The sequence below is a fragment of the Talpa occidentalis genome, unplaced genomic scaffold, assembly GCF_014898055.3.
Source record: "Talpa occidentalis isolate TD23 unplaced genomic scaffold, MPIMG_talOcc4v2.1, whole genome shotgun sequence".
Lineage (NCBI taxonomy): Eukaryota > Metazoa > Chordata > Mammalia > Eulipotyphla > Talpidae > Talpa > Talpa occidentalis.
The window spans coordinates 126,548,935-126,573,259 of NW_026555331.1; the positions used below are offsets into that span (position 1 = coordinate 126,548,935).

At 37.5% G+C, this 24,325-nt stretch overlaps 1 protein-coding gene across 2 annotated transcripts in view; it reads left to right on the forward strand.

Moving 5' to 3' along the window:
* Nucleotides 1-24,325, forward strand: part of ZNF277 (zinc finger protein 277) — an 83,701-nt gene that overhangs the window by 53,266 nt on the left and 6,110 nt on the right. For both annotated transcript variants that reach the window (XM_037511751.2, XM_054692563.1), the window contains exons 5-8: nt 8,979-9,070; nt 11,775-11,885; nt 14,403-14,535; nt 23,194-23,261. In XM_037511751.2, coding sequence (XP_037367648.1) covers nt 8,979-9,070; nt 11,775-11,885; nt 14,403-14,535; nt 23,194-23,261 — 404 coding nt within the window. The remainder of the gene's footprint in view (nt 1-8,978; nt 9,071-11,774; nt 11,886-14,402; nt 14,536-23,193; nt 23,262-24,325) is intronic.

Sequence of the window (24,325 nt, forward strand, 5' to 3'; positions counted from 1 at the left end):
TTTTGTAGAGGCATGCTTTATTTATTTGTTTGCTGGTTTGTTTGTTTTTTTTGTTTATACATGCACTGGGCACAGTCAGAAGCGCGGGAGGGTGAGAGAATTCACCAGAGCCAGAGCGGAGAGCAGAGCAGGCAGAAGGACCAAAGTACACTGCTGAGGGGAGCAGCGGGCGGCAGGAGAGGTCTGCACGCCATGTGGGACCCTCCTCCGGTGGCCGGGGAGCAGCCGGGGATCGAACCGGCGCCGCAGAGGCCGCGTGCAGTTTCGCAACCCAGCGCTCAACCGCTGCGCCACCGGGGAGGCCCCCTAACATTTTTTTTGATGCTTAAAAGGGAATTGTTTGAGAGAAAAGTAGCGTTGTCCTTACTCTGTCAGAAGACTTCTGAAATATTTAAGTTGCAGGCAGATTCTATTCTGAAAGTAGTTAAAGCTGTATATCAGTATCTGTTCACAAAATGTATTCATATTTTCATCTTAATGATAATCAAAACTAATGTTAAAATTAGTGGAAATTTCTGAGTTTTTCATGAGTTAATTTCCTTCTATTTAGTATCACATCAGATAGATTATAGGGTTTGATAGAAAATATAGGCCCTCAACACAACTGTAAGTGAGGTTAAAATGAAAATACTGTGCTTACTATCAAAAGATAAAAGAAGTGTCAGAGAAAACAAGTTTATGTCATTTTTAATCCTGCCTTAGTTTGAAACTTTGAAGGTCATTTCAGTATTTTATAAAATGTTCACCCTTTCAATTAAGTAATTAAAAAATCTCCAATACTTTCAAATTTATTTAGAATAAAACCCAGACTTCTTACCAAAATCTTAGCGGGCCCAGGACTTTCTTGCCCACACTTTGCTTGCTACATCCAGCCACACTGGCCACATCTCTATTCCTCAAACAGCAAGCTCTTTCCAGTGTCAGGGGCTTTGCATTTGGTGTTTGAACTACTCGGAATGCTCTTCTCCAAATTCTCATGACATTCCTAAGAATATTGGAAGAGCTTTTAGAGAAGGTGATAGCTGTGGTGAACCTATAGAATGATGCTGCAAGCAAATAGTTTGGAAATGCTTCTTGAAGATTAAGACATTTGGACTCATTTGAACAGTTGGCCTAAGTGATATAGAAAAAATTTCCTTCTGTGGAAGATTAAGTTTAGGTGAGCTGTCATCTACAAAATGGACACGTAGAATTTATATCAGTGTTTCATTCATTGTAAAATCATTTCTCTGTGGGTAAGGAAAATTTAAACCTACTCTGAATTTGAGATTGTAGCAAAAAAGAAATGATAGGTGACAGCATCTGGTATAATACCAAAATTTTAATTAACCTTGGGAAAATTTTCATTCTGCCAAATGAATGGCATTTATTTTAACCCATAGGAGTGCCCAGTTCATCAGTATTCACCAAAAATCAAACAAACTTAAAACCTATTATTTTGATATTTTATATTATATTCATGCACTCCTGTGTGTGGTGGAAGGAATGAAGAAAGTGGACAACAAACTAATCTCCTGGTCCCTTTCTTTTTTATAGCCAATGATAGCTGATACATTATTCTCTGCCTACATGTGAATTCCTCAAAAGAAAGCCAGTCCAGAATCTCCAGTTCTTGTACTTACAGGCTATTGATGTTCACACTCTCAAAGAGAAAAGGCTCATCAGTGCTCCATATGTGTTAAGGGTTTTGCCATTTGGTAAGCATTCTGGGTTCTGATACTGTAAACAACGAATTTTAAGAGAAGCTAGTACTTTGTGATTCATTTGTATCAGCAGTACAGACCTTTTTCTGTGTCTGACTAATGAAAATTGTAACTTTTATTTCCTTTGAAGCTTCTATTTTGTTGACTATCTACTCTTTCATTTTCACCCTGAACTTTTTATTGGTAGTTGAAAAAATTTAAGAAAATCCTAAATTCTAAACTGTTTTCAAGACTGATACATCTTCAAGGTTTCTTCCTCCTCTAAAATTACTGAATGCTTATGTTTTTATCCATTTTCTTAAGAGGATCTTTTGTAATCCCCACATGTGAGCAAAAAGAATTGATAGATGTGCTCTCGACCTTTGCTGGTCCCTGGATATAATAGAAAAGAACAGAAGGACCAAGATGTGGTGTAGTCCATCTCCTCAGTCTGCCCATTCCCTGCTATTATTCCATGAGGTTGTGGCCACATCTACCCCATCTTTTAAAAAGACAAACCATCATTTAATAAATGTTAAGTATTTTAAATGTTTATTTTTTTTTAAGATTTATTTGTTTGTTTGTTTTGTTTATTTAATTTATTTATTTATTTTATTATTATGCGCGGGAGGGTGAGAGAATTCACCAGAGCCAGAACTGGGAGCAAAGCAGGCAGAAGGACCGAAGGGCGGCAGGAGAGGTCTGCGCGCCATGTGGGACCCTCCTCCGGTGGCCGGGGAGCAGCCGGGGATCGAATCGGCTCTGCAGAGGCTGCAGGCAGCTTCGCAACCCAGCGCTCAACCGCTGCGCCACCGAGGAGGCCCTAAATGTTTATTTTTTTAATATTTAAATTCTCCAACACCAAAATACATGCCTATAACTTTCTTGAGTGTCCTAAGGAAATGCACTGTAGAACTTGCCTTAAAAAGGTGCAAGTTAGGGTCTTCCAGACTTGTCTTTACATCCAGTTCTTGTATCACAAAGCACTGAGCGCTGGGTTGCGAAGCTGCCCGCAGCCTCTGCAGCGCCGGTTCGATTCCCGGCTGCTCCCCGGCCACCGGAGGAGGGTCCCACATGGCGCGCAGACCTCTCCTGCCGCCCGCTGCTCCCCCCAGCAGTGTACTTCGGTCCTTCTGCCTTCTCTGCTCCCCGCTCTGGCTCTGGTGAGTTCTCTCACCCTCCCGCGCTTCTGACTGTACCCAGTGCATGTATAAACAAACAAATAAATAAAATGAACATGCCTCTATAAAAATAAATAAATAAATAAATAAATTAAAAAAAAAGAAAAGAACTTGGGAATAATATTTTATTTCTCACTATTCTGCCCCTCCCCTAGAAGTAGCAGATCTCTGCTTTATATCGCTGAAAAGAGAGAGAGAGAGTGAGAGAGAGAGAGAGAAAAGAGGCCCAAAATGGAGTCACACATCACCAAACTGGGATTTACTACCTAACCTAATTGCAGTTGCAGCCTCCCCCAGGAGTGAAAGTCTTAAACCAGTTAATCTGGAATTTCCTGGTCAGGTGCAATAACTTGCCAAATAAGCCCTTTTTGTCCCCATGGAGAGTGACCTTTCCAGAAACTTTATTGTTTCCCTATCTCACTCCTTCCTGTCTAAGAAAATCTTTTATTTTTTACAGCTCTTCAGAGCTTCTTTCTGTCACAAGAGATATTGCCTGATTCATGAATCATTGAATAAAGCCAGTAAGATATGTAAAATTTACTCCGTTGAATTTTGCTTTTTAACAGATTTGGTGTAGGATTTGGGTTCTTCCCCTACCAGTTTATTACTTTGCTTTGTGTGCTAAAGAATGATACCAAGAGAAGCAAAGGTCTTTAGGGTCTGGTCACAATCTAAGACCTTGTTCATATGAACATATGACTTTGCCCTACTCCCAGTCCTTCTGAGAACTTGGAAGAAACATGGGAAAGAACTGAAGCCTCCCAGAAAATTAGCCTTTAAAAAACTCTTTAAAATTTCACCTATTGTTTTCCTACTTGCCTTTTCTCCCATGCTCTGCCAAAAGTGAAATAACTGACATGTCTGTCTTTGTCCTCAGGTTTATCACTTTTTAGTGTTCAGTTTGTCTGGTTGCCATGTGACCACTACTAACTAGTTGTCATAAATAAATTCTAAAACCTTTTATTGTTCACTGACTATTCTTGGCTTTTTAGCTGAGTTATCAATGATAATTATATCAGTAAGCTACCACATTTATTTCCTGAAGTATACAATTTGTTTTTTTTTTTAAGATTTATTTATTTTTATACAAGAACTGGGGTACAGTCCAGATGTGTGGGAGGGTAAGAGGATTCACCAGAGACAGAGAGGAGCACAGAACAGGCAGACTGACGAAATACACTGCTGAGGGGAGCAGCGGGCAAGACAGGAGAGGTCTGCTGAGCCATGTGGGACCCTCACTGGCTGGCCGGGATCGAACCGGTGCTGCAGTGGCTGCGGACAGCTTCACAGTGCAGCGCTCAACCACCTGGGGAGGCCCTGGTATACAATTTGCCAGAAGTTTATCTGTGGAAGATAGAGCAGCAAATTATGTCACTCATAGCCAGGCATTCATTGGATAATTCTCTGAAAATACCTGTCCAGTCAGGGTGAAGCATCTGGTGACACTTGACTTAAAATTTAATCTATTTTTAAAAGTGCAGTCATGAAAAAATGAAGTACAACTTTGAAGGCCAATAGTTGGTGTTGAAAAACTAAAATAGGGATTAGAAACTATTTTTAGGGAATTATTTTGTCTATAAACCTATTCTTTTGACTCACATTTGGCAAAAAATTAAATGACTTCCATGCAAGCTCCAGACCATGTTTAGGAATATAGATTTTATAAGAGAGTATCAATCCAAATGTCTCTAATAAAACCTATATGTGAGCACTTAGAAAAGCGACATTCCAAGTTACTTGGCTGGAAGTTAAGATTATTACTAACCAATATTTGTAAAAACCACATTCAAGGAAGATTGGTTCAAGTTCACAGTTTTTCAGGATGGTCTTAAACTTTCAATCTCTAATCAGGAGGAAGTGATGTCCATATTGTATCACAACATTCCATAGCCCACCCCTCTTTGCTGTTTTTCCTGAGTTTGCAATGTGCTTTGGATTGTCAGCTTGTTTTGAGGGTCAGCATAGAAGCAGTCCATGTTCTTTGGTCTCTTTAACTTCAGTATATTTTCTATGATCTCACATGGTGTTCTAATTATCAATGACTTCTAGCTACCCCAACTTAAGACACAATTCAAAAGGCATATCCCTCCAAAAAAGCTCTCTTCAAACACTAGCCACACATTTGGAGCTCTCTAGGTCACCGTCACTTCTGACCAACCTGTTACAAACCTATGCAGATTCAAGGGTTCCCACTAGCCCCTCAAGTTCATGCATTTGCTACAGTAATTCAGAGAACTCAGGAAAGCACTATACTTACGAATACTGAGAATCAGAGAAATATGCAGGGTAGGGTCTTGGAAAGTCTTTAAACACGAAGCTTTCATTGTCCCCTGCTGCCCTCTTGGCAAACAGATGTATGACAAAGTGCAATACAAAGTGTATTGCCAGCCAGGAAAGTTTACCTGATCTTTATTGTCCGGAGTTTTTCCTGAGACTTCAGTAAGTAGACTTGACTGAATCATTGGCCATATAACTGAACTCAGTCTCCAGTTTCCCTCTCTGATATCATGTGATTCAACGCCCCAGCCCACTAATCAAATGATCAGTCTTTTTGACAGGCATTTCTCATCTTGAGTTACTCATTAGTATCAATTATCAGGTGCAGTCAGAGAACCCAGCCAGAATAACAAAGATACTCAAAAAATTCCAAGAGTTTAGAGGCTACCTCTCAGGAACAGGGACCAAAGAGCCAAATTCCTTATTATATAGAGCCCCTATCTGATCAGTTTCCCTTTTCTGAGAAAACTGATAACCAAAATGGAGGATCACTTTTAGGTTTGAATTAGTGTGCATGTACCTTTGTGTATTTATTGGAAGTGTAAATGAAATATTCCCAAATACTTAAGAGATTATTGGTGGTTCTGGAAATAGAAAACAAGGGAATAGGTTCTGTTGCCTTCCTATGGAGTCTTTGGGTCTCTACTCTAACTTTATTTACAGAAATCTATTGTTTTCTCTACTGAAGGAGTGCCCCTGGCTCCAAGACTTGAGAATTCCTAGTGTGTTCTGCCATGCTGCTGCCTTTAGCTGCAATCTTAGGAGTGTGTTCTTCCTCTCTTATCCACTCTTTACAGCCATTCAGCCAGGAAGTTCTATTGTGTGTCCTATACATCGGTATCAAGAAGATGTTTTTGAGACCGGTATAAGCCTTGGTTTTAATTCCATATGTTTATATAAGCTATTTCCATTGGATTTGTCATTCTAAGCCTTAGTTTTTGTTTTACTTCCCTGTTTATGCTTACCTAAATTGATATTTTCTAAATGGCTTTTTCTTAAATTGACTTAATTTTTATAATTTTTGGCCTAACTCACATTTTCATTTTAAATTGACTTAATTTTTATAATTTTTGGCCTAACTCACATTTTCATTTTCTACCTATATGACAATCCCTTATGACTGTGTTGAGTACCATCTGTTATAGCTGCTGTTTCATTAATGTTCCCTCTGCTCTCAGCTTATGAATAAAGATGAAGACTATGCACTGACCCCTTTGCTACCATACTTGACATTTTAAACCAATTAGACAAACATACAGCTTGTTATTATGACTCTTTGCCTAATACTTAAGCTGATCTTTTATTGTTACAATTGTGGTTTTTGTCCAAGTCTCATTTTATAATGAAAATTTTATCTGTTGCTTTGAGAAGTTCAGTATATAACATCTGTGGCATTCTCTTCATCTCGCTATTCTATAAATTCATGAGTAAAATGTAGTCTATCTACCCAGCATGAGATTTTTTTTTTTTTAAAGAAAAATTAGACCAAAAAGCTCGTGGGGCTTTGATTTGCACATCTTTGCAGTGCTTTTTATGGATTATCTCCTAATATTATATATTCATAAATGATTTCAAACATATGCTACAACTAATTATATCAGATTCCAAGCTTTATAAAAGAATAAAGAAAAGAAGGAAGTAGGAGAGAAGGAAGAAAGAGAAGAGAAAGAAAGAAAAAATATATTTTTCCCAGTGTATCCTTAACACTTTCTTTGTCACTAATGTCTGATGAACAGCTGTTAACATGTATGCTGCAAAAGAAAGAAGCACAGAACCAATAAAGCCAAGTCTTGTTTCCTGACATCATGGCACGTTGACAGCAGTGGGACTAAGGGTGTTGGAACATAGTGATGGTTCTCTTCTACCGAGAATCCTCCTAATCAAGGGATTTGAGAAAGTAGAGATCATAGAAAACAGAGCACCTCCATTTGACAGTTATTATGTACCCCTATTTGTGAGTCACAGTGGGGACCTACAAAGATGAATAGAGCAGTTTTCTCATGCATATGTTATTATCTAATGGGTCCAATTTGAGTCGATTACATGAAAATAGTAGCATTAACAAGGTTCTCACACCATGTATTTTAGAAGACCATTAATCAAGTTTGGAAATACTCCCTTTTCACACATCAGAGCCTAAGCTCCAGGCTTCTGGTGAGTTATTTTTTGGCTTAAGATTTAGAGACAAACTATCTAACAACCAAATGAAAGTGTGAACCTAGGGTGGTCTTGGTGGGAGCTGGAGAGGGGAGGAGCATTAAGAAGTGTTCTTGGGACAAAATTGAAGATTTTAAGTATTGCCTTGATGCATACTATTTTGGAATTTTTTTTTAAGATTTATTTATTTATGCATACAAGAGCTAGAGTATTGGCCAGAGGTGGAGGGGATGAGAAGATTCACCAGAGACAGAGTGGGGAGGAGAACAGGCGGATCTACCAAAATACACTGCTGAAGGGAGCAGCGGGCAAGTCAGGAGAGGTCTGCTGCACCATGTGGGTTGTTCCCTGGCTGGCCAGGAATTGAACTCGTGCTGCAGTGGCTGCTGATAGCTTCATAGGTTGCATCTTAACCCTTGAGCCACCAGGGAGTCCCTATTTTGGAATTATTGTCAACTTTCTTAGATGTGATGATAATGCACTGTGGTTGGCCTTATTCTTGGAGAATCGTGCTGCACTCAGTATTTAGGAATGAAGTGTCATGATGTCTGCAACTTATTTTAGCAAAATAAAAGCTGGGTAGTACATAAATATATATGTTGTGATAATGTGTGTGTGTTTGTGTGGGTGAGGGTGTGTGTGCATGCATGTGTGTAGAGAGAAATTAACAAAAAGGTTAATAATTATTGCATATAGTATAGGACTGTTCCTTGTGCTATTTTTTCAGCTTTTCTGCATTTGTGAAATTTTTTATAATAAAAATGGCAAGAAAAGAAAAGAAACAGTGAGAGATAGATGACTTAAAATAGCTTCCAGGTTTACTAATTCATTCACACATCATGACATGACTGTGTCAGCAATGCCAGCTTTTACAAGTAAAGGAGAACTTCCTAACTGAACTATAGCTCAGAAATGGTTGCATGGCAGAAATGGAAATCAGATGGATCTTAAAGAACAAGTAAGATTTGTAAGAGTGAAAAGTTAAAGAGAAATAAAATTACCTCAAGGAAAGATAATATGTGGAACCTTTCTTGTTACAGAATGTTACCAAAATGTATTTAAAATTATTTGTATTGGAGAAAAACGGGGTAATTGTGCCTGAAAACAATATTTGAGAAAAGTTTGTCTAGAAGAAAAGAAAAGGTGAATATGATGGGAAAATTATTGAAATCATGAAACCCTTTAGGAGACGTCCTTTGGGAATCCCATAAGACATTAAAAACTGGACTCGAAGTGACAACATTGTGAATGAAGGAGAGAAGTAATATGAAAGATAGTTGAAGTGGAAAATTGATCAGAACATTATTACAAATTTAACTGAGAATTGTAGAAAGGAACAAGTCAAAGATAACACCACATTTTTATTGTTGAAGAGAGTGAGGATGTACGACAATTAATGAAGACAAGAGGGAGAGATGGGGTAGGAAGGGATGATGAGACCATGTTGACTTTTAATTTCCTACACAGTTATCCAAATGGAATGTCATGTAGATTGTTAACAGTAGATCTAGACTTGGAGATTTAATCAAGGACAGGAATGGAGAAATTTGAAATGTTGTCAGCATTAATGGACTCCCTTTGTGCCTCCCCCCTAATTTCTTCCCTTTTAAGCTGTGACATTTTTCATCAGTTAATTGGGCATTTATCAAAATAATATCATGTATCTGTTTCTACTTTACAGAAAGAAATTCTGGAACAACAGCAAAAAGAAAGAGATGATAACAATTTTCATGGCATCTGTATGTTTTGCAATGAGGAATTCCTCGGAAACAGGTTTGCCACTACACATGTCCTTAAATGTTTCTGTTTTTCAACTGAAAACTTACTGGTTTTCTATAACCATCCATAATGGTTATATGAGTTAAGTTCTATGGGATGCCTCAAGATGCTTTCATATATCGGCAGTACATTTTTTTCCTTTCAATATGAGTAACATCAAACATGTACTGTATTTGCTATAAGCAACTATATAGAAAAATAATTTTTTTGCCAAAAATAAATTTATATTTAATATTGTAGGACTTTTTAAACCAGCTGACAGGCAAGATCATGTGCAGCAGACTACACAAATTCATCCTTCTATATTAACTTGTAAGCTCTAAACCTCATTTCTCAGTAGCAGTTTTTATTGTTTTACTCTTTAATATTAAAAATAATAAAGATCTAAGGGGGAAAAAAGTCTGAGGGATTGATCATTCTGTCACTAACCCCTTTGTTTGATAAATCACTATATCAAGGGCTGTTTGTGATGAATTTTCTCTTGTTACTTTCAAGATTCTGTCTTTGAATTTCAACAGCTTGTGGTTGGATGGATTTCTTTGATTCATTCTACTTTAAGTCTGTTGGGCTTCTTAGATGTTTTGGATTAATGTTTTTCATCAGATTTGGGGGGTTTGGGCCATGATTTTCTCAAATATTCTTTCTGCCCCTTTCTCTCCTCATGTTTTGATAATCCTGTATTATTCATATATGGATAGACATGGTGATCGCTGAGGCATTTATTTTTCCTCATTGTGTTTTTCTTCTGTTTCTCAGATTAGAGAATCTCAAATGACCAATCGTCTAGGTTCACTGGTCCTTTGTTCTCTCAGCTCCTAGTGAGTTTTTCATTTCAGTTATTGTACTTTTCCATTCCAGATTTTGGGGATATTTTTCCCCTCTTTTTATATTTTTTTTTAGTGAGATATCATTCTCATATTTTCTTTTGATTCTTTACACATAACCATGTGTAATGTCCTTTGTTCTTTGAACATATTCATATTAGCTGATCCAAAGTCTCTGCCCAACATTTTGGCTTCCTCGGGGACATTTTAGCTTCCCTGGGGACAATTTCTATTGACTTTTTTTCACATGAATGGCCTATATTTCTTGTTCCTTTGTATGACAAATAATTTTTGTTGAAAACACATTCATAATAACATATTGTGGTAACTCTAGAAATTATATTTGTCCCCCTCCCAGCGAGGGTTTTTATTGTTGCTGCTTGTATATTTAGTAACTTTCCTGAACTAATTCTCGGATACATTCTTACGTATGTGTAGCTACTGAGTTGTCTTAGCTACTGAGTTGTCTTTTCAATGAGCTTAGTTCATCTAATGATAAGATAGAATTGAACTTAAATACCTGCAACTAATATATCTTCATGTCTGCCAAGATACTCTGTGTATAGGGTGAGACATACTTTCAACTGTCCATCAGTTTACAACTCTGCCCTAGCTTTCACTTCCAGGTTATGTAGAGTCTCAAGAGTCAGTCATTTTGAATAGGGTTTTCCCAGGTCCTTCCTGGGCATGCACACAGCCCAGCACATGTGTGTGTCTTCTAGATCCATGGGACTATGTTAGAACATTTCAAATTCCCCTGTAGACATCTCATTCCCCAGATTTTGATTTTTTGGCAAGCATTTTGTTTAATACAACAATGAGTTCCATATAGGTAAACCTTTATTTCTACAGTGTAAACAAGGGGAAATATTTAAGAAGGGAAAGTACACTAAGTAGCTTCAATTTCCTAATGTATAACCCTACATTTCAGGTCATTAGGCTGCAGAGAGATTGAGAGCAGAACTTGTCTCTCATGAGTGTATTCAGTGTGATTCTTAAAGGCACAAGAACTTGATGCAACATAGCCAGGTGGTAGGATGATGGAAACTTCCCAAACCACCCTTATCCTTGAGTCAGCTGCTATATCTGACCCTTTCCAGGCACAGTCTAGACTCTGGATCATTATCCAGGAAATTCAGGGCAGATAGAACTTTGCTTAGCCACTCTAGGGAGAGCCTCCCCAGATCTAGAGGCACTGTATTCTCTATCCCAAGAGAGTCTTGAGGGCAGGGAAAAGTTTTTAACTTTCTGCCTAACACTGCCAAATACCCACTCTGCCCCCTTTAGGAGCCTCCCAGCTCCATCTCCACCTGGTACCCACTCACAGTCTGGGTCTCAGGCCTAAATCTCCTAGGGAAACCCACCTCTTCTCGAGACATAATGAATCAACAGAATTGTCATTGTATATCGAAGTTACCATAACTGTTGCATGTTTCAGATGTGCTGTGGGAGTCAGGTCTCTGTCCAGTGACGAGTTGACTAAATGTCTGTGATCCCAGGTCATATTTCTCTTGGGCATTATCTCTTTTTCTTCCCCTTGGTAAATTGAAAAGAAGCAAAAAACCATTTTTTTAAGAACAGAAACCTGACTTACCTATAGAGAACAACCTTGGCCAGTGACACATAGTAGAACAAACTTGGACTCCCTTTGAAGGACTGATATGATTATATGTGTATTTACATATGATTACACATGTTGATTATATGTCTCCTTACATGCTTTATGTCTCTCTTTCATAGCCCAGTTGTGTGTTTCAGTGTTTGACACTAGCTTGTACTTCTAATTAGCATTATCATTGTACAAATGCTATTCCTGGCTTGATTTGCACCTCGATGATTTATAAATAATACAAATTGCTCAAATTTCTTCCTAGGTCAGTTCTTTTGAACCATATGGCCAGAGACCATGCTTTCAACATTGGGTTGCCAGACAACATTGTAAACTGCAATGAATTTCTATGTACATTACAGAAAAGACTTGACAAGTAAGTACTTTTTAATGAAATATAATCCAAAATTATTTTAACCTGTTATGAATTTTTTTAATTAATTTGATAGCCAGAAGTAATTAAAGAAATGGAATTTCCTCATTTCTCATGTTGAAGGAGTTCTCATTTTGTGTGACTGCTATTTTACCTAACTCATATTGCTTTTCATGATTTTTTTTTTAAATTCATTTATTTATGCATACAAGAACTGGGGTACATGCTGGAGGTGGGGGGGGGCGGGGTGAAAGGATTCACCAGAGACAGAGTGGGGAACAAAACAGGCAGAATGACTGAAATACACTGCTGAGGGGAGGAGCGGAAGAGTTAGGAGAGGTCTGCTGTGCCATGTGGATCACCTCCCTGGCCAGGGATCGAACTCATGCTGTAGTGGCTGTGGATAGCTTCATAGGTTGCATCTTAACCCCTCACACCACCAGGGAGGCCCTGCCTTTCATGAATTTTTAAATAAAACTTGTCATATATATCAAACAATGTATGTCCTACATAAGAGACAGTATGCTCTATAGGATATAACGAATACACTCAATCCTCAGCCTCAGAAATAAACATTATTAATTCCTTTGACTCTCCCAATATGTCCTTCCTCATTAGTATTTCCCCAGAAACCACTATTTTTAGTTTTGGACTTTATAATTCCTTTACTGTTCACTATCCTTTATCTACAAGTTTAGTAAATAGTCAAGTTGTATGTTATTCAGCTTTATGTGAAGTGTAACATACTATTTGCATTCTTTCACTGGTTAGTTTTTATTCACATTTTCTCCTAGGTCATATTCTGGCAATTTGGGGTATCTAGAGCTTTGCTTATAGAAATAAGAAAGGAAATTCTCTTCACCAAAATGACTTTCAAAAATCAGTCTACTTTTCTTTCTATATTTAAATATAATTCTAAGGAATGTCATTTCTCAGCTCAAACTATCTGGAGCAGTAATACTTAAAAAAGAAGTATCAAGGAAATATCAAGTGATACAGATAATTATTAAAACTTCCAAATTCAGATTTTGGTATCAGCACCGTGTTTAAACAAGGTCCTTCACACTTTCATTAAATGATCCTTTATTTGTAAAATAAGACCAGATGTGCCTTCTACTAAGAGTATCAGTAATGAATATCCCTAATCAGCTTGTCACCCATACACTGTTTACAATAAAATAATGTAGTTTATTCCCCTGGCATAAGAAATAGTTGAAAGGTGTTTAATAGAGATGAAAAATTTGAAAATGAAGCAACCACTAAAAAGATTACACTTACTTGTGTGAGTCCAAAAAAGTGGAATTCTAGTGAATGTTGGCTAGAAGTTACAGGCAGTATCAACTCTTATGAAAAAGACTTTTTTTTTTAAATCTGTTTAAAACTAGTTGGTAATCACTACCCCATTAGGCTAGTCAGTGGAGATATTAGCACAGAAGGTACATAAGAATAAGATAGTGGGCCTTCCTGGTGGCACAGGTGGTTGAACACCACACTGTGAAGCTGTCTGCAGCCTCTGCAGCATGGGTTCGATCCCGGTCAGCCAGGGAGAAACCCACATGGCACAGCAGGCCTCTCCCATCTCGCCCGCTGCTCCCCTCAGCAGTGTATTTCAGTCTGTCTGCCTCTTCTGTTCCCAGCTCTGTCTTTGGTGAATCCTCTCAACCTCCTGTGCATCTGGCCTGTACCCCAGTTCTTGCATAAATGAATAAATCTTTTAAAAAGAAAAAAAAGAAGTTAGTAATAACAGCTACTATTTATTGATCATTTCTGTGATAGAATTTTATTCATATATACATAATTGCACATCTATTCACATGTATAAGTTATATATGTATATGTGTAAGTTATTACTAAAATTCCTTTAAATATAGGTATTCTTTCATTTCGAGATCAGAAAATGAATGGTAACAGAACAAGTAACTTGACCAAGTCCACAGCTAACTCCTTGAGCTAGGAACCAAACCCTGCAAGGCAGCTCACAGAATATATCAAACCATGGACTAATTAATCATTATACTTAATGAAAGCCACCAATTTTAGTTATTATAATTTTTGTAGATGATATCTACATTTTCATTTTTAGAATAGATAATTTGATAAGTAAAGCACCAGGTTAATTTTTGGATATTAGCTGTCTTTGTCTTAATTTTAACTGAACAACCAAATTAGCCAACTACAAAATAAACCACAGCATGCATTCTATAAAGCCAAATGAATAAAATAAGAGGGATTATTTTTTTCAATTTTTATTTTCCCCATACAATTGCAACTCCCACCTTTCCCCAACACCCCCACCCCCGCCCCCGCCATAGGGTGTCTCTGGTTCATAGTTTTTTGTTGATTTTGATTTTTCTTTCTTATTGTTTAAAATAAGAGGGATAATGAGAAAGATTTCAAAACTCACTTGAAGAGTCTATTATGACCTAAGATGAATAAATATAAGACTTAGGATAATAAAAGACTATTGCAGCAGCTTTCCAAGAGATATTTAATTTATCAGTGTTTATATATTTCTTTTAGCTTGCAGTGCTTATACTGTGAGAAGACCTTTCGGGACAAAAATACACTTAAGGATCACATGAGAAAAAAACAGCATCGTCGGATCAACCCTAAGAACAGAGACTATGACCGATTTTATGTCATCAATTACTTGGTAAGATTTTCTTTTCATCTTTTTATGGCCATCTAATATTTTTAAAGCAGTTAGTATGTAAGTTAAGATGTAATTGAGGGATACTTCCAATCAGTGAGTAACTTTAAAATGATTGGTTTACAAAGCATAACTTGATTTGGTTTGTCTTTAATTTGCCAGATGTTCATATACTAAAAGTCTCTAGAACTCAAAGTGATCTTGACAAAAATTTAAAAAAAAAAACAAAAACAGAAAGTCTTTGCCTATCCCCCTCACTCTCTCTGACTTATTGTATTATCTTTTACCTTGAGGCCAAACACTTATATAGTATTCAAAAACACTTGTTGAGCCCTGGATGTCCTACTAGCTAGATTATTCTTTAAAAAACAATCTCTTGGCTCTCTTCCTCTATCACCATTAAAAATAAATCCTCCCCTTCCTCACAAAAACTTTATCATTCTATTTAGCCAACTTATTTTTAATGGTAATCTTAAAGAAACCAAGTCAATTTGCTGGGCAAGAAGACTTTTATTTGTTTGGCTAATAGGATGGAATAAGGGTTTACTATGTCAAGAGTTTAAAATATATTGAAAACTTTCCTTGCACAGGAACTTCATTCCACCTGCTGGCCTCTGTAGATTACAGTCTCTTTTTATTAAGAAGAGGTATTCATTTGGAGGTAAATGTCACAAGGAGACATTTGGAAATTTAAGAGATAATTTTTAATTGACACAGCGACTGTGGAATACCAATGACCCTACCTCCAGTCTACAAGGAGGGAAACTACTTGTGTAAAGAGAGGGATTCAATAACTCTCCAGTGAGATTACATGTGAGGAGCTCTGTTTCTGTGTATTTTAAACAAATGAAAATTGTTTCTCCCTTAATATGAATGAATTAGAATCCAAACCCACTGACCACAGAAGGCTAATTGAATATAGTCAAACATTTTATCTATTGGGCAGAAATAAGCATCTCCTGGCTCGTTTTAGAAATTTCTGATGTAGGGTAGAATGTTTGTCTGTTCTAACTAATCCTTATAATGTTAAAATAAAATTCTCCTTGAGAAGCAAGTTTAACATGTGTCTGAAGATTGAGTCTGAGAGGTTGCCATGGTTTACTACAAATGTTTTACAACTAGCTAAAGGCAAAGGCAGCCTTTAAGCTCTTCAATCTTTCTTGAAATCACTCAGTCATTAATTCCTTGAGCAAATGCTGCTTCAGGGCCCAGCCCAATCCAATAGGGAAAGGGCTTCAGTGTTAACTCTAAGAAATATTCAACTACTGAAGAAAGCAATGGAAGCAATTTAACAGAACTTCCTTCTGGGGCTCTTAAGCTAATATTCAAGATCTGGGACTAGTGTAACATATATTGCTAGAGGAACATTATATAGCTCCTCTTTTAGAGGATACTTCAAATGGACTGCTCACAACTGGCATCATGTAGTATGACTGTCAAAACTGAAATCATCTCTGAGGGCTAGCTGTCTGTGAAGGCCAGCTGTCTCTAGATGAGAATGCTAGATTATACTGCCCACTGAGTGCCCGGATTTGATGTGGCATGAATCATGACTGGAAAGAAGTGTTCAAGAAAATTAAAAGCTTCAGTGACATATAATATGAAAATGATATCCTTTAGGATAATACTGATAGAAGTATTTTTTTTTAACTAGCAGCATTTGAGTACTTGCCACATGCAAGGCATTTATATTAAATCATTTAATCTTAACCACGTACCTGTGACACAGATTTTAGCATTGTCCTGTTTTATAGGTTATGAGATTAAGGTCTGAGAAGTTGAGTAATTTTTCCAGCTTAGGGGCCTCCCTGGTGGCACAACGGGTTAAGCACCACACTATGAAGCAATCCACAGCCTCTGCAGCACGAGTTTGATCCCGGCCAGCTAGGAAGCAACCCACATGGCACAGCAGACCTCTCTTGACTCGCCCGTTGCTCCCTTCAGCAGTGTATTTCAGCCAGTCTGCCTGTTCTGTTCCCCACTCTGTCTCTGGTGAATCCTCTCACCCACTGCACCTCTGGCCCGTACCCCAGCTCTTGTATGCATAAATAAATAAATAAATCTTTTTTAAAATTTTTTTTTCCAGTTTACCTAATCTCTTACTTTCCTTCCTTTTTCCCTCAGGTTTACAGTTGAAATAATAATGATATCTGCATGTTAACTTTACATTGAGATTTTTGGTCAAGCAATAGTGATAAAATCATGTTGATCAATTCACTCTCCCTTGTCTAGTCTCTCATAACAAACCAGAAAGGAGCTGACTTTAACAGCTCCTTAAGGGCTCTAAGCTTGGCCTTCTTAGTTCTGTATGCTTTCATCCTGGGGCAAAAAGCCAACAACATTAAAAAATTTTTAAACCTGAAATGCGTGGTGGTGCCTTAGCATTTTGGAAATGATGTAAATTTATCTTTAGAAAGGATTGAAGAAGCTAATGAAGACTCTAAAGATGTATACGTGTCCTAAAGTAAAGAGTACCCACAAGAGGCATCACTCTTAGTAGCATTCTAGATTGTTGTAAATAAAGGGCTTAATAACATATAGAATGAGTGTATAAAAGACTTTCCAGATACTAATAGTGGGCAGTTAGAGAAAAATAGTGGGCAGTTAGAGGACCAAAGGTTTCTCAGCGTTCTTTTAGTTGTCTTCTAGCCCCCGTTAATAAAAAATACTTCATGTGATGACTAGGTTCTGCAAGTTTACCTAAGCAATAAATAAAAATGACACTGCATTAATTTTTTAAAGACAAAAAAAAAATTTTAAATGATGAGTGAGACATTCGCTTAATTTCTTTCTCTGAGGAAAAGGGCTGGCAGCAGTGCATGAATGTGGGCAAGAAATGAAAGAACTGTATTAGTCAATGTCTGGACATCCATTGCTCACATTCTCTTCCCCTCAGAAGCAATTTCACTGGCTTCATATATTCTACCAACCTTCAAATGCCTTCCGAGGACAAGATGCTGGTGGAACAGAAAGAAACCAGCAGGCAAACTGGTTGATTTAGTCACCTTGCAAAGAGTTTAAGAGTGTGGTAGGAGAAACACACCTGTAAGCAGTGTAATTTCAACACCTTGTCATGATTTCTACAAAGTTTTTATTTTGACCTTTCCTCCTATAGCAAATATATGCAGTAATTGACCTCTGTTTCAGAGAGAATCTCCAGCGGTGACGGAAGCATCCAGGGTATTCCTAACAGGGTGCACTCAAAGTGAATAAAAGCTGGGACAGCCAAGGGACAAAGACGTTCTTTTTGGCTATCCCCTCAGTTTTGAAATTGACAGGTTCCTTTTTCCTTTGGTGAGATAATTTCCATATTTAATATTTCAGTATCGGTTTTGAGTAACAACACACTTGAAAATACGCTAAAGGTCTTTGCATAGTCTAGATTATCCACTTCAAGTTTTGCTTTATTTTCACACAAACAGAAGGGTTCAGTGCATTGATGGGGTGGCTAAGGTCCCAGGAGGTTCTTGTGCTCAGATTCCTCTACCTCAGAGGACAACAGCCTGCTGGCCATCATCAACACTTCAGCTGCATATTCCTAAGGTGCTAATGTTTCCACCTCTGAGTTTTCTAAAGGGAACTTATTTCTGCAGTGGTTTTACCATTCTTTGATTTAAACTTTTTTATTCTTAAAATATATAAAGCCATTTGTAGGCAAACTGTTTTTCAGAGTTTTGTTGTAGTTCACGTTAATGAAAGAATTTATATTTAAAAACTTCTCTTTCCCTATTTCTATTTTTTTGTGTAAGCATATGTAAGAATGTGTGTTTTGGGGCACAAGGATGCTGGGTCTTTTTTTTTTCCATGTTTTTTTCCACCCTCTCATTGATCATAAACCATCTGATGCAGGGGTTTGTGGGGGCGTTCTGAACATCTTTACTGACATGCCTTCCAAAATTTGTTTTTCTTGCATGCTTTGCTTTCGTGATATGATTCATTAGCAAGCACTGTGTCTTAATTTGAGAGTTAGATGCTTTTTTTTCTCTGTGTCTTGAACCCTATGTCATATATTTAACAATACAAGGCAGAGGGCCCTAGGAAAATGTGGGCCACTGTCACATGTCCGTTACTTTTTTCCTGATATAGTAATAAACACAGAATTCCCTTTTCCTCTCAAGTGGCAAATGCTTAGTGCTGTATTGCCTAGATAAATCCCTACATGTTGCTCCTAAGTACTGAGAAAGTTGTAAATGATACTTTTGAGTTTGGAAGTTTGACACTGAAAGAAAGCTTTTGTCACTTTTGACTCAAAACATTTATTGATAAGCAACATCTGTCCATATCATTGAGAATGATAATATCACAAATGGCCCATCCTTTAGTAATATCTTACATCCAGAGAGGCCAAATAATGAATTAAAAATTTATTTCATCACCAGCTAACAAGTATCTTGTTGGCAATGTTGAGCACATTCTCAGGTCCATAATGAGGTTCCCATACTTCATGATCACTATGGGAAGGACATTATAGAGCCCAAATTAACTGTCTCCACTGACATTATGGTAAATCTTGCTTGTCTGAGTTTATACATCATTTTAGCTGATAGATAATGACAGCTTCAAAAACGTCTCATTAAGTTGATGAGTGATAGATTTTTCCCCCTAAATCTTTTTTTTTTTTTAAGATTTATTTATTTATTTATTTGTACAGGCACTGGGTACAGTCAGAAGTGCAGGAGGGTGAGAGAATTCACCAGAGCCAGAGAGCAGGGAACAGAACAGGCAGACTAATGAAGTACACTGCTGAGGGGAGCAACGGGCACGGCAGGAGAGGTCTGTGTGCCATGTGGGACCCTCACCCGCGGCCGGGGATCAAACCGGAGTTGCAGAGGCTGTGGGCAGCTTCATAGCCCAGCGCTCAACCACTGCACCACTGGGGAGGCCCCCCTAAATCTTAATGGCACTCATAGTTCTTTGTTTTCAGTTAAATGAATACCTCCCTTGAGAAAAAAAATGTTCACAAATGTTCACAAAAAAATGTTCACACAAAATTCACAAATGAATTTTGGATATGTTCTTCCAAAAGATTATCTGCTTTTTTTTCTTTTTTTGTAAATGACAAAAAAATTTTTGTGACATTGGTTTACAACTCTGTACATAAGTCAGAGGCATAGGATCACACCTCATCAGATTTATGTCAACACACCACACCTAACACCCACAGTTCTCCACCAGGGTCTACTGTGGCCCTTCTCACTTTGCTCTCCTCCCTCCTTTACCTCCTCTCCCTCAGGTAGTCTTTTTTTTTTTTTATTTTAATTTTTATATTCCCCATACAATTACAACCCTCTTATTTTTACCCCAAGCCCTCCTTTCCCTGCCCCCCACCCCCCCATAGAGTGTCTCTTGTTCATAGTTATTTGTTGATTTTGATATTTTCTTTCTTATAGTTATTCTTTTTCCTGGTCCCTTATTTAAGTTTTCTAGATTCCTGCTATGAGTGAGACCATCCGGTATTTCTCTTTTTCTTTCTGGCTTATTTCGCTGAGCATGATCCCTTCCAGCGCCCAACTCAAAATGGATTAAAGAACTAGACATAAGACCTGAAACCATAAAATACATAGAAGGCGAAACACTCCATGATATGCACATCAAAGACATCTTTACAGACACATCACCCAAAGCAGTGATAATGAAGGCAAAGATAAACAGCTGGGACTACATCAAATTAAAGAGCTTCTGCGCAGCAAAAGAGACAATAACAAAAACAAAGAGAAACCCCACCGACTGGGAGAACATTTTTGCACACAACACTAATGATAAAGGACTGATCACAAAAATCTGCAAAGAGCTGATGAGACTCAACAACAACAAAGAAAATAATCCAGTCAAAAAATGGGCAGAAGAGCTAAAAAGAAATTTCTCTGAAGAGGAAATGCAAATGGCCAACAGGCATATGAAAAAATGTTCAGCATCACTTGCAATCAGGGAAATGCAAATCAAAACTACCATGACATACCATCTTACACCAGTGAGAATGGCACATATTAAAAAAACTAGCAACAACAAATGTTGGCGAGGTTGTGGAGAAAAAGGAACTCTCCTGCACTGTTGGTGGGAGTGCAAACTGGTCCAACCACTATGGAGAGCTGTGTGGAGATTTCTGGACCTACTAAACATAGAGCTTCCATATGATCCAGCAATCCCTCAGGTAGTCTTAATTCTACAGTCAGATCGCTAGGGTTTGTTACAGGTTTGGTTTTGTCTGACTTTTGTTTCATTTCTCTGTATTTCACATGTAAGTGAAACCATCCAGTATTTGTCTTCTCCTCGTTTATTTCACTTAGCATTATATCCTCCAATTCCTCCATCCGTGTTATCATAAATGGGAAAAGTTTATTTATTTTTTTTTTTTTGGTAACTGAATAGTATTTCATTATACACACACACACCACATCTTCCTAATCCACTCATCTGCTCTTAGGCACTTAGGTTGTTTGCAGTTTCCATAACATAACTGTTTTAAGTGATGCTGCAATGAGCATAGGCATGCATAAATTTCTTCACATTAGTGTTTTTGCATTCTTCGGTAAGTGCTTAGGAATTGAATTGCTAGATCCTATGGTAGATCTATTTTTAATATTTTGAGAAATCTCCATATTGTTTTCCACAGAGATTGGGCCTCTCTACATTTCCACCACTAGTGTATGAGGGCTTATTTTTCTCCACATTCTTCCCAGCACTTGTTTCTGGTCTTTTTAATATGGACCCTTTTCACTGGTGTGAAATGGTATCTCATTGTGTTGTTTTTTTTAAAAGATTTATTTATCTATGCATACAAGATCTGGGGTACAGGCCAGAGGTGTGGAGGGTGAGAGGATTCACCAGAGACAGAGTGGGGAACAGAACAGGCAGATAGACCAAAGTACACTGCTGAGGGGAGCAACAGGCGAGTCAGGAGAGATCTGCTGCACCATGTGGGTTGCTCCTTGGCCGGCTAGGGGATCAAACTCGTGACACAGAGGCTGCAGACACAGCTTCATAGGTTGCGTCTTAACCCCTTGCACCACCAGGAAGGCCCCTCATTGTGGTTTTGATGTTGGTAAATGTTAATGAAAAATTGCTCATTAAGTGCCTGTTAGCCATTAGTATGTATTTGAACAAATGTCTTTTTAGCTCTTCTGCCCACTTTTTGATTGATTTATTTGTTTCCTTTTTGTTAAGTTGTATATGTTCTTTATGTATCTTGGGTGTCATTCCCTTTTCAGATACATTATGTTCAAATATTTTCTTACATTTGGTAGGGTGTCTTGTTGCTATGCAGAAGCTTTTTAGTTTCATGTAGTTCCATTTTATATCTATATATATATATATTTTTTTTCCCCCTTGCTGTTAGAGACAAATCCACAAAGACCACGATGTCTGTATTTAAAGCAGATCAGAGTGGGTCTAATGATAATCATAGTTTTGCTACTTAAAAAGCTGTCCATTAATATCCCTGCATCCTTCTTTAGTACTCTGTCTGCTTTTGCATTAGAAAGATTGAGTGGAGAGAGGAGAGGAAAGGAAGGACAAATGACTCAATAGAGAAAATAGAAGTGGGTGGGCCAAAAGAATCATTCCTGTTCATTACTCCATAAAGTTTTGCTGAAACTAAATTTGCCAGACATGATCCTGAAATAGTAGAACTTCTCCATAAACTGTTAAGAGGTAAAAGGAATTTGAGTAGATACTTCAGTACCTGCTATTGCCTGGTACCATGCTTACCTTACAAAAACCTTTTGAGGAGGATCTAGATTGGCACTGCCTACCTAACTCTGGAAATGTAACAATGAACAAAGGCCGTATCCTCACGGACATTCTAGTGGGGATAGATAGCAAATAAGAAAACAGATAAGGGGAATGTTTTCAGATCATCAGTGCTATGAAGGAAAATAAAATATCATGGAATAAAAAGTAACTTGGAAAGGGATATTGTTTTGGGCAGATTAATTAGAAAAAGAATGGTTGCATCTAAGCAAAAACCAGAATATCTAAGGCATGCAGATATGTGAAGCAGCACTGTTTCACACAGATGAAGTGTAATAGAGTGGGGTGGGGGTGGGGGGGATTGGGACTGGGGGAGGAAGGGACGGGAGAGGACCTTGTAGTGTTCAAGGAACAGCAGAAAGACTAGTGTGGCCTCAACAAACTGAGCAAAAGGAAAAGCTGTGAGACATAAGAGATGATGAGGGACCAGGGTAGACCCAAAAACCATGTCAGGGACAATGAAATTTGTACTAAATGTGATGCAAAGCCATTGGATGTGGCTGCTTTACAGATTTCAGTGTGACTGCTGTCTGGGAAACAGACTGTAAGGACCTCCAGTAGAAAACAGACTCCAGCTGGGAGGGTCTCTACCAAGGATATTTCTGGCTTTTGAGAAAAGATTCTCAAGAGATTCTAATGTGCATTCAGGGTTAGGAAATGCTGGTTTACATTCAAGAGAAAAGAATTTGATTTAAAACATCGTGCTGCTTCTCCAAAAAGAAAAGCCTATTAAAAGCAAAAGCATTTTTGGATATGTCCTTTCTTATCACTGAAGTAACAATTTTAATATATCTTGTGTGAATTTTTTTAAAACCCTTGGGTTTCTTGATTTGGGGTTGTTTGTTTTTAATTTATGTATTTGTTTTCTCTCTCCTTCACCAACCCCCTAATCCTTCTGTTATTCCTACACAGGAACTTGGAAAATCCTGGGAAGAAATTCAATTGGAAGATGATCGGGAGTTGCTCGATCAGCAGGAAGAGTAAGACCTATTATTGCTGCTAATTAAGTATAATGTTTTAAGAACAAGAAAACAGCTCTTTAGTTAGGTTTAAAATTATCATTCTGAAGAGATAGAATAAAAAGAAAGAAGGCCTTCTCTCTAAGCCATGAATCCTTACATGTAATGTACCAAAAACTCAAATTCAAAAATTGACATTGACATAAAAATCACAAAAGCAATTGTTATTCCATCTAAAGTGTCTTGTGATAAAGCTATTAATTGAACACACAGGTAATATAGAATTCAGAGAAAAATACAATCCCTAGTGCTTTGCTTAATAACTTGTTCCCCACACCTTGAAATGATGCCATCTTTGGACTCTGCATGTGGCTTTTCATTGTATGAGAGGATATAACTGAAGTTAACCTTCTGTTCATTCCATTGATGACTAACTTAAAACATTCATGACTACTTTTCTTGAAATTATAAATCTGAGAAGTGTTCTTTTTAGTCTAAAAATTTCCCTGTTCTCCACTCTTCATTCAAAGCTGTTCGGACTTTTTTTTTTCTTCTGGTATTTTGATTTTTCTGGTATAGGAATGACAAGAAATTCACAATATGTACCTATACATATATATATATATATATATATATATATATATATATATATATATATATAATGCAAGAAGGGGAGAAAACAGTAAAAAGGATCTTACATGCTTTCTGGAGTCTGTCTACCATCAGATTTAACAATTGCCCCATTTAAAATGATCAGTATTTCCTACATGAGAGATATATATATATATACAATTTGCCATTTTAAGATATACCATTTGTCATGCAGAAACATACTCCCAGTATCACACCTCACAGCATGTGTGCTTACTGGTTGTGGTTAATGAGAGAGCGCATCACATTTCCTGATATGTTTCCTTGCAAATTAAAACTAGTTGTCTCTGAAAGACATTGCACTGATCTTATGGTGAAAGAGCTGCTCAGAACAGGCAAATATGAGAAAATGAAGCAGCACCTGTTCACTGTTTATATTAATTTCATGGTGCTGCTTTGAATTTCAAAAACTGTATCAAAAAGTCATAATAGAA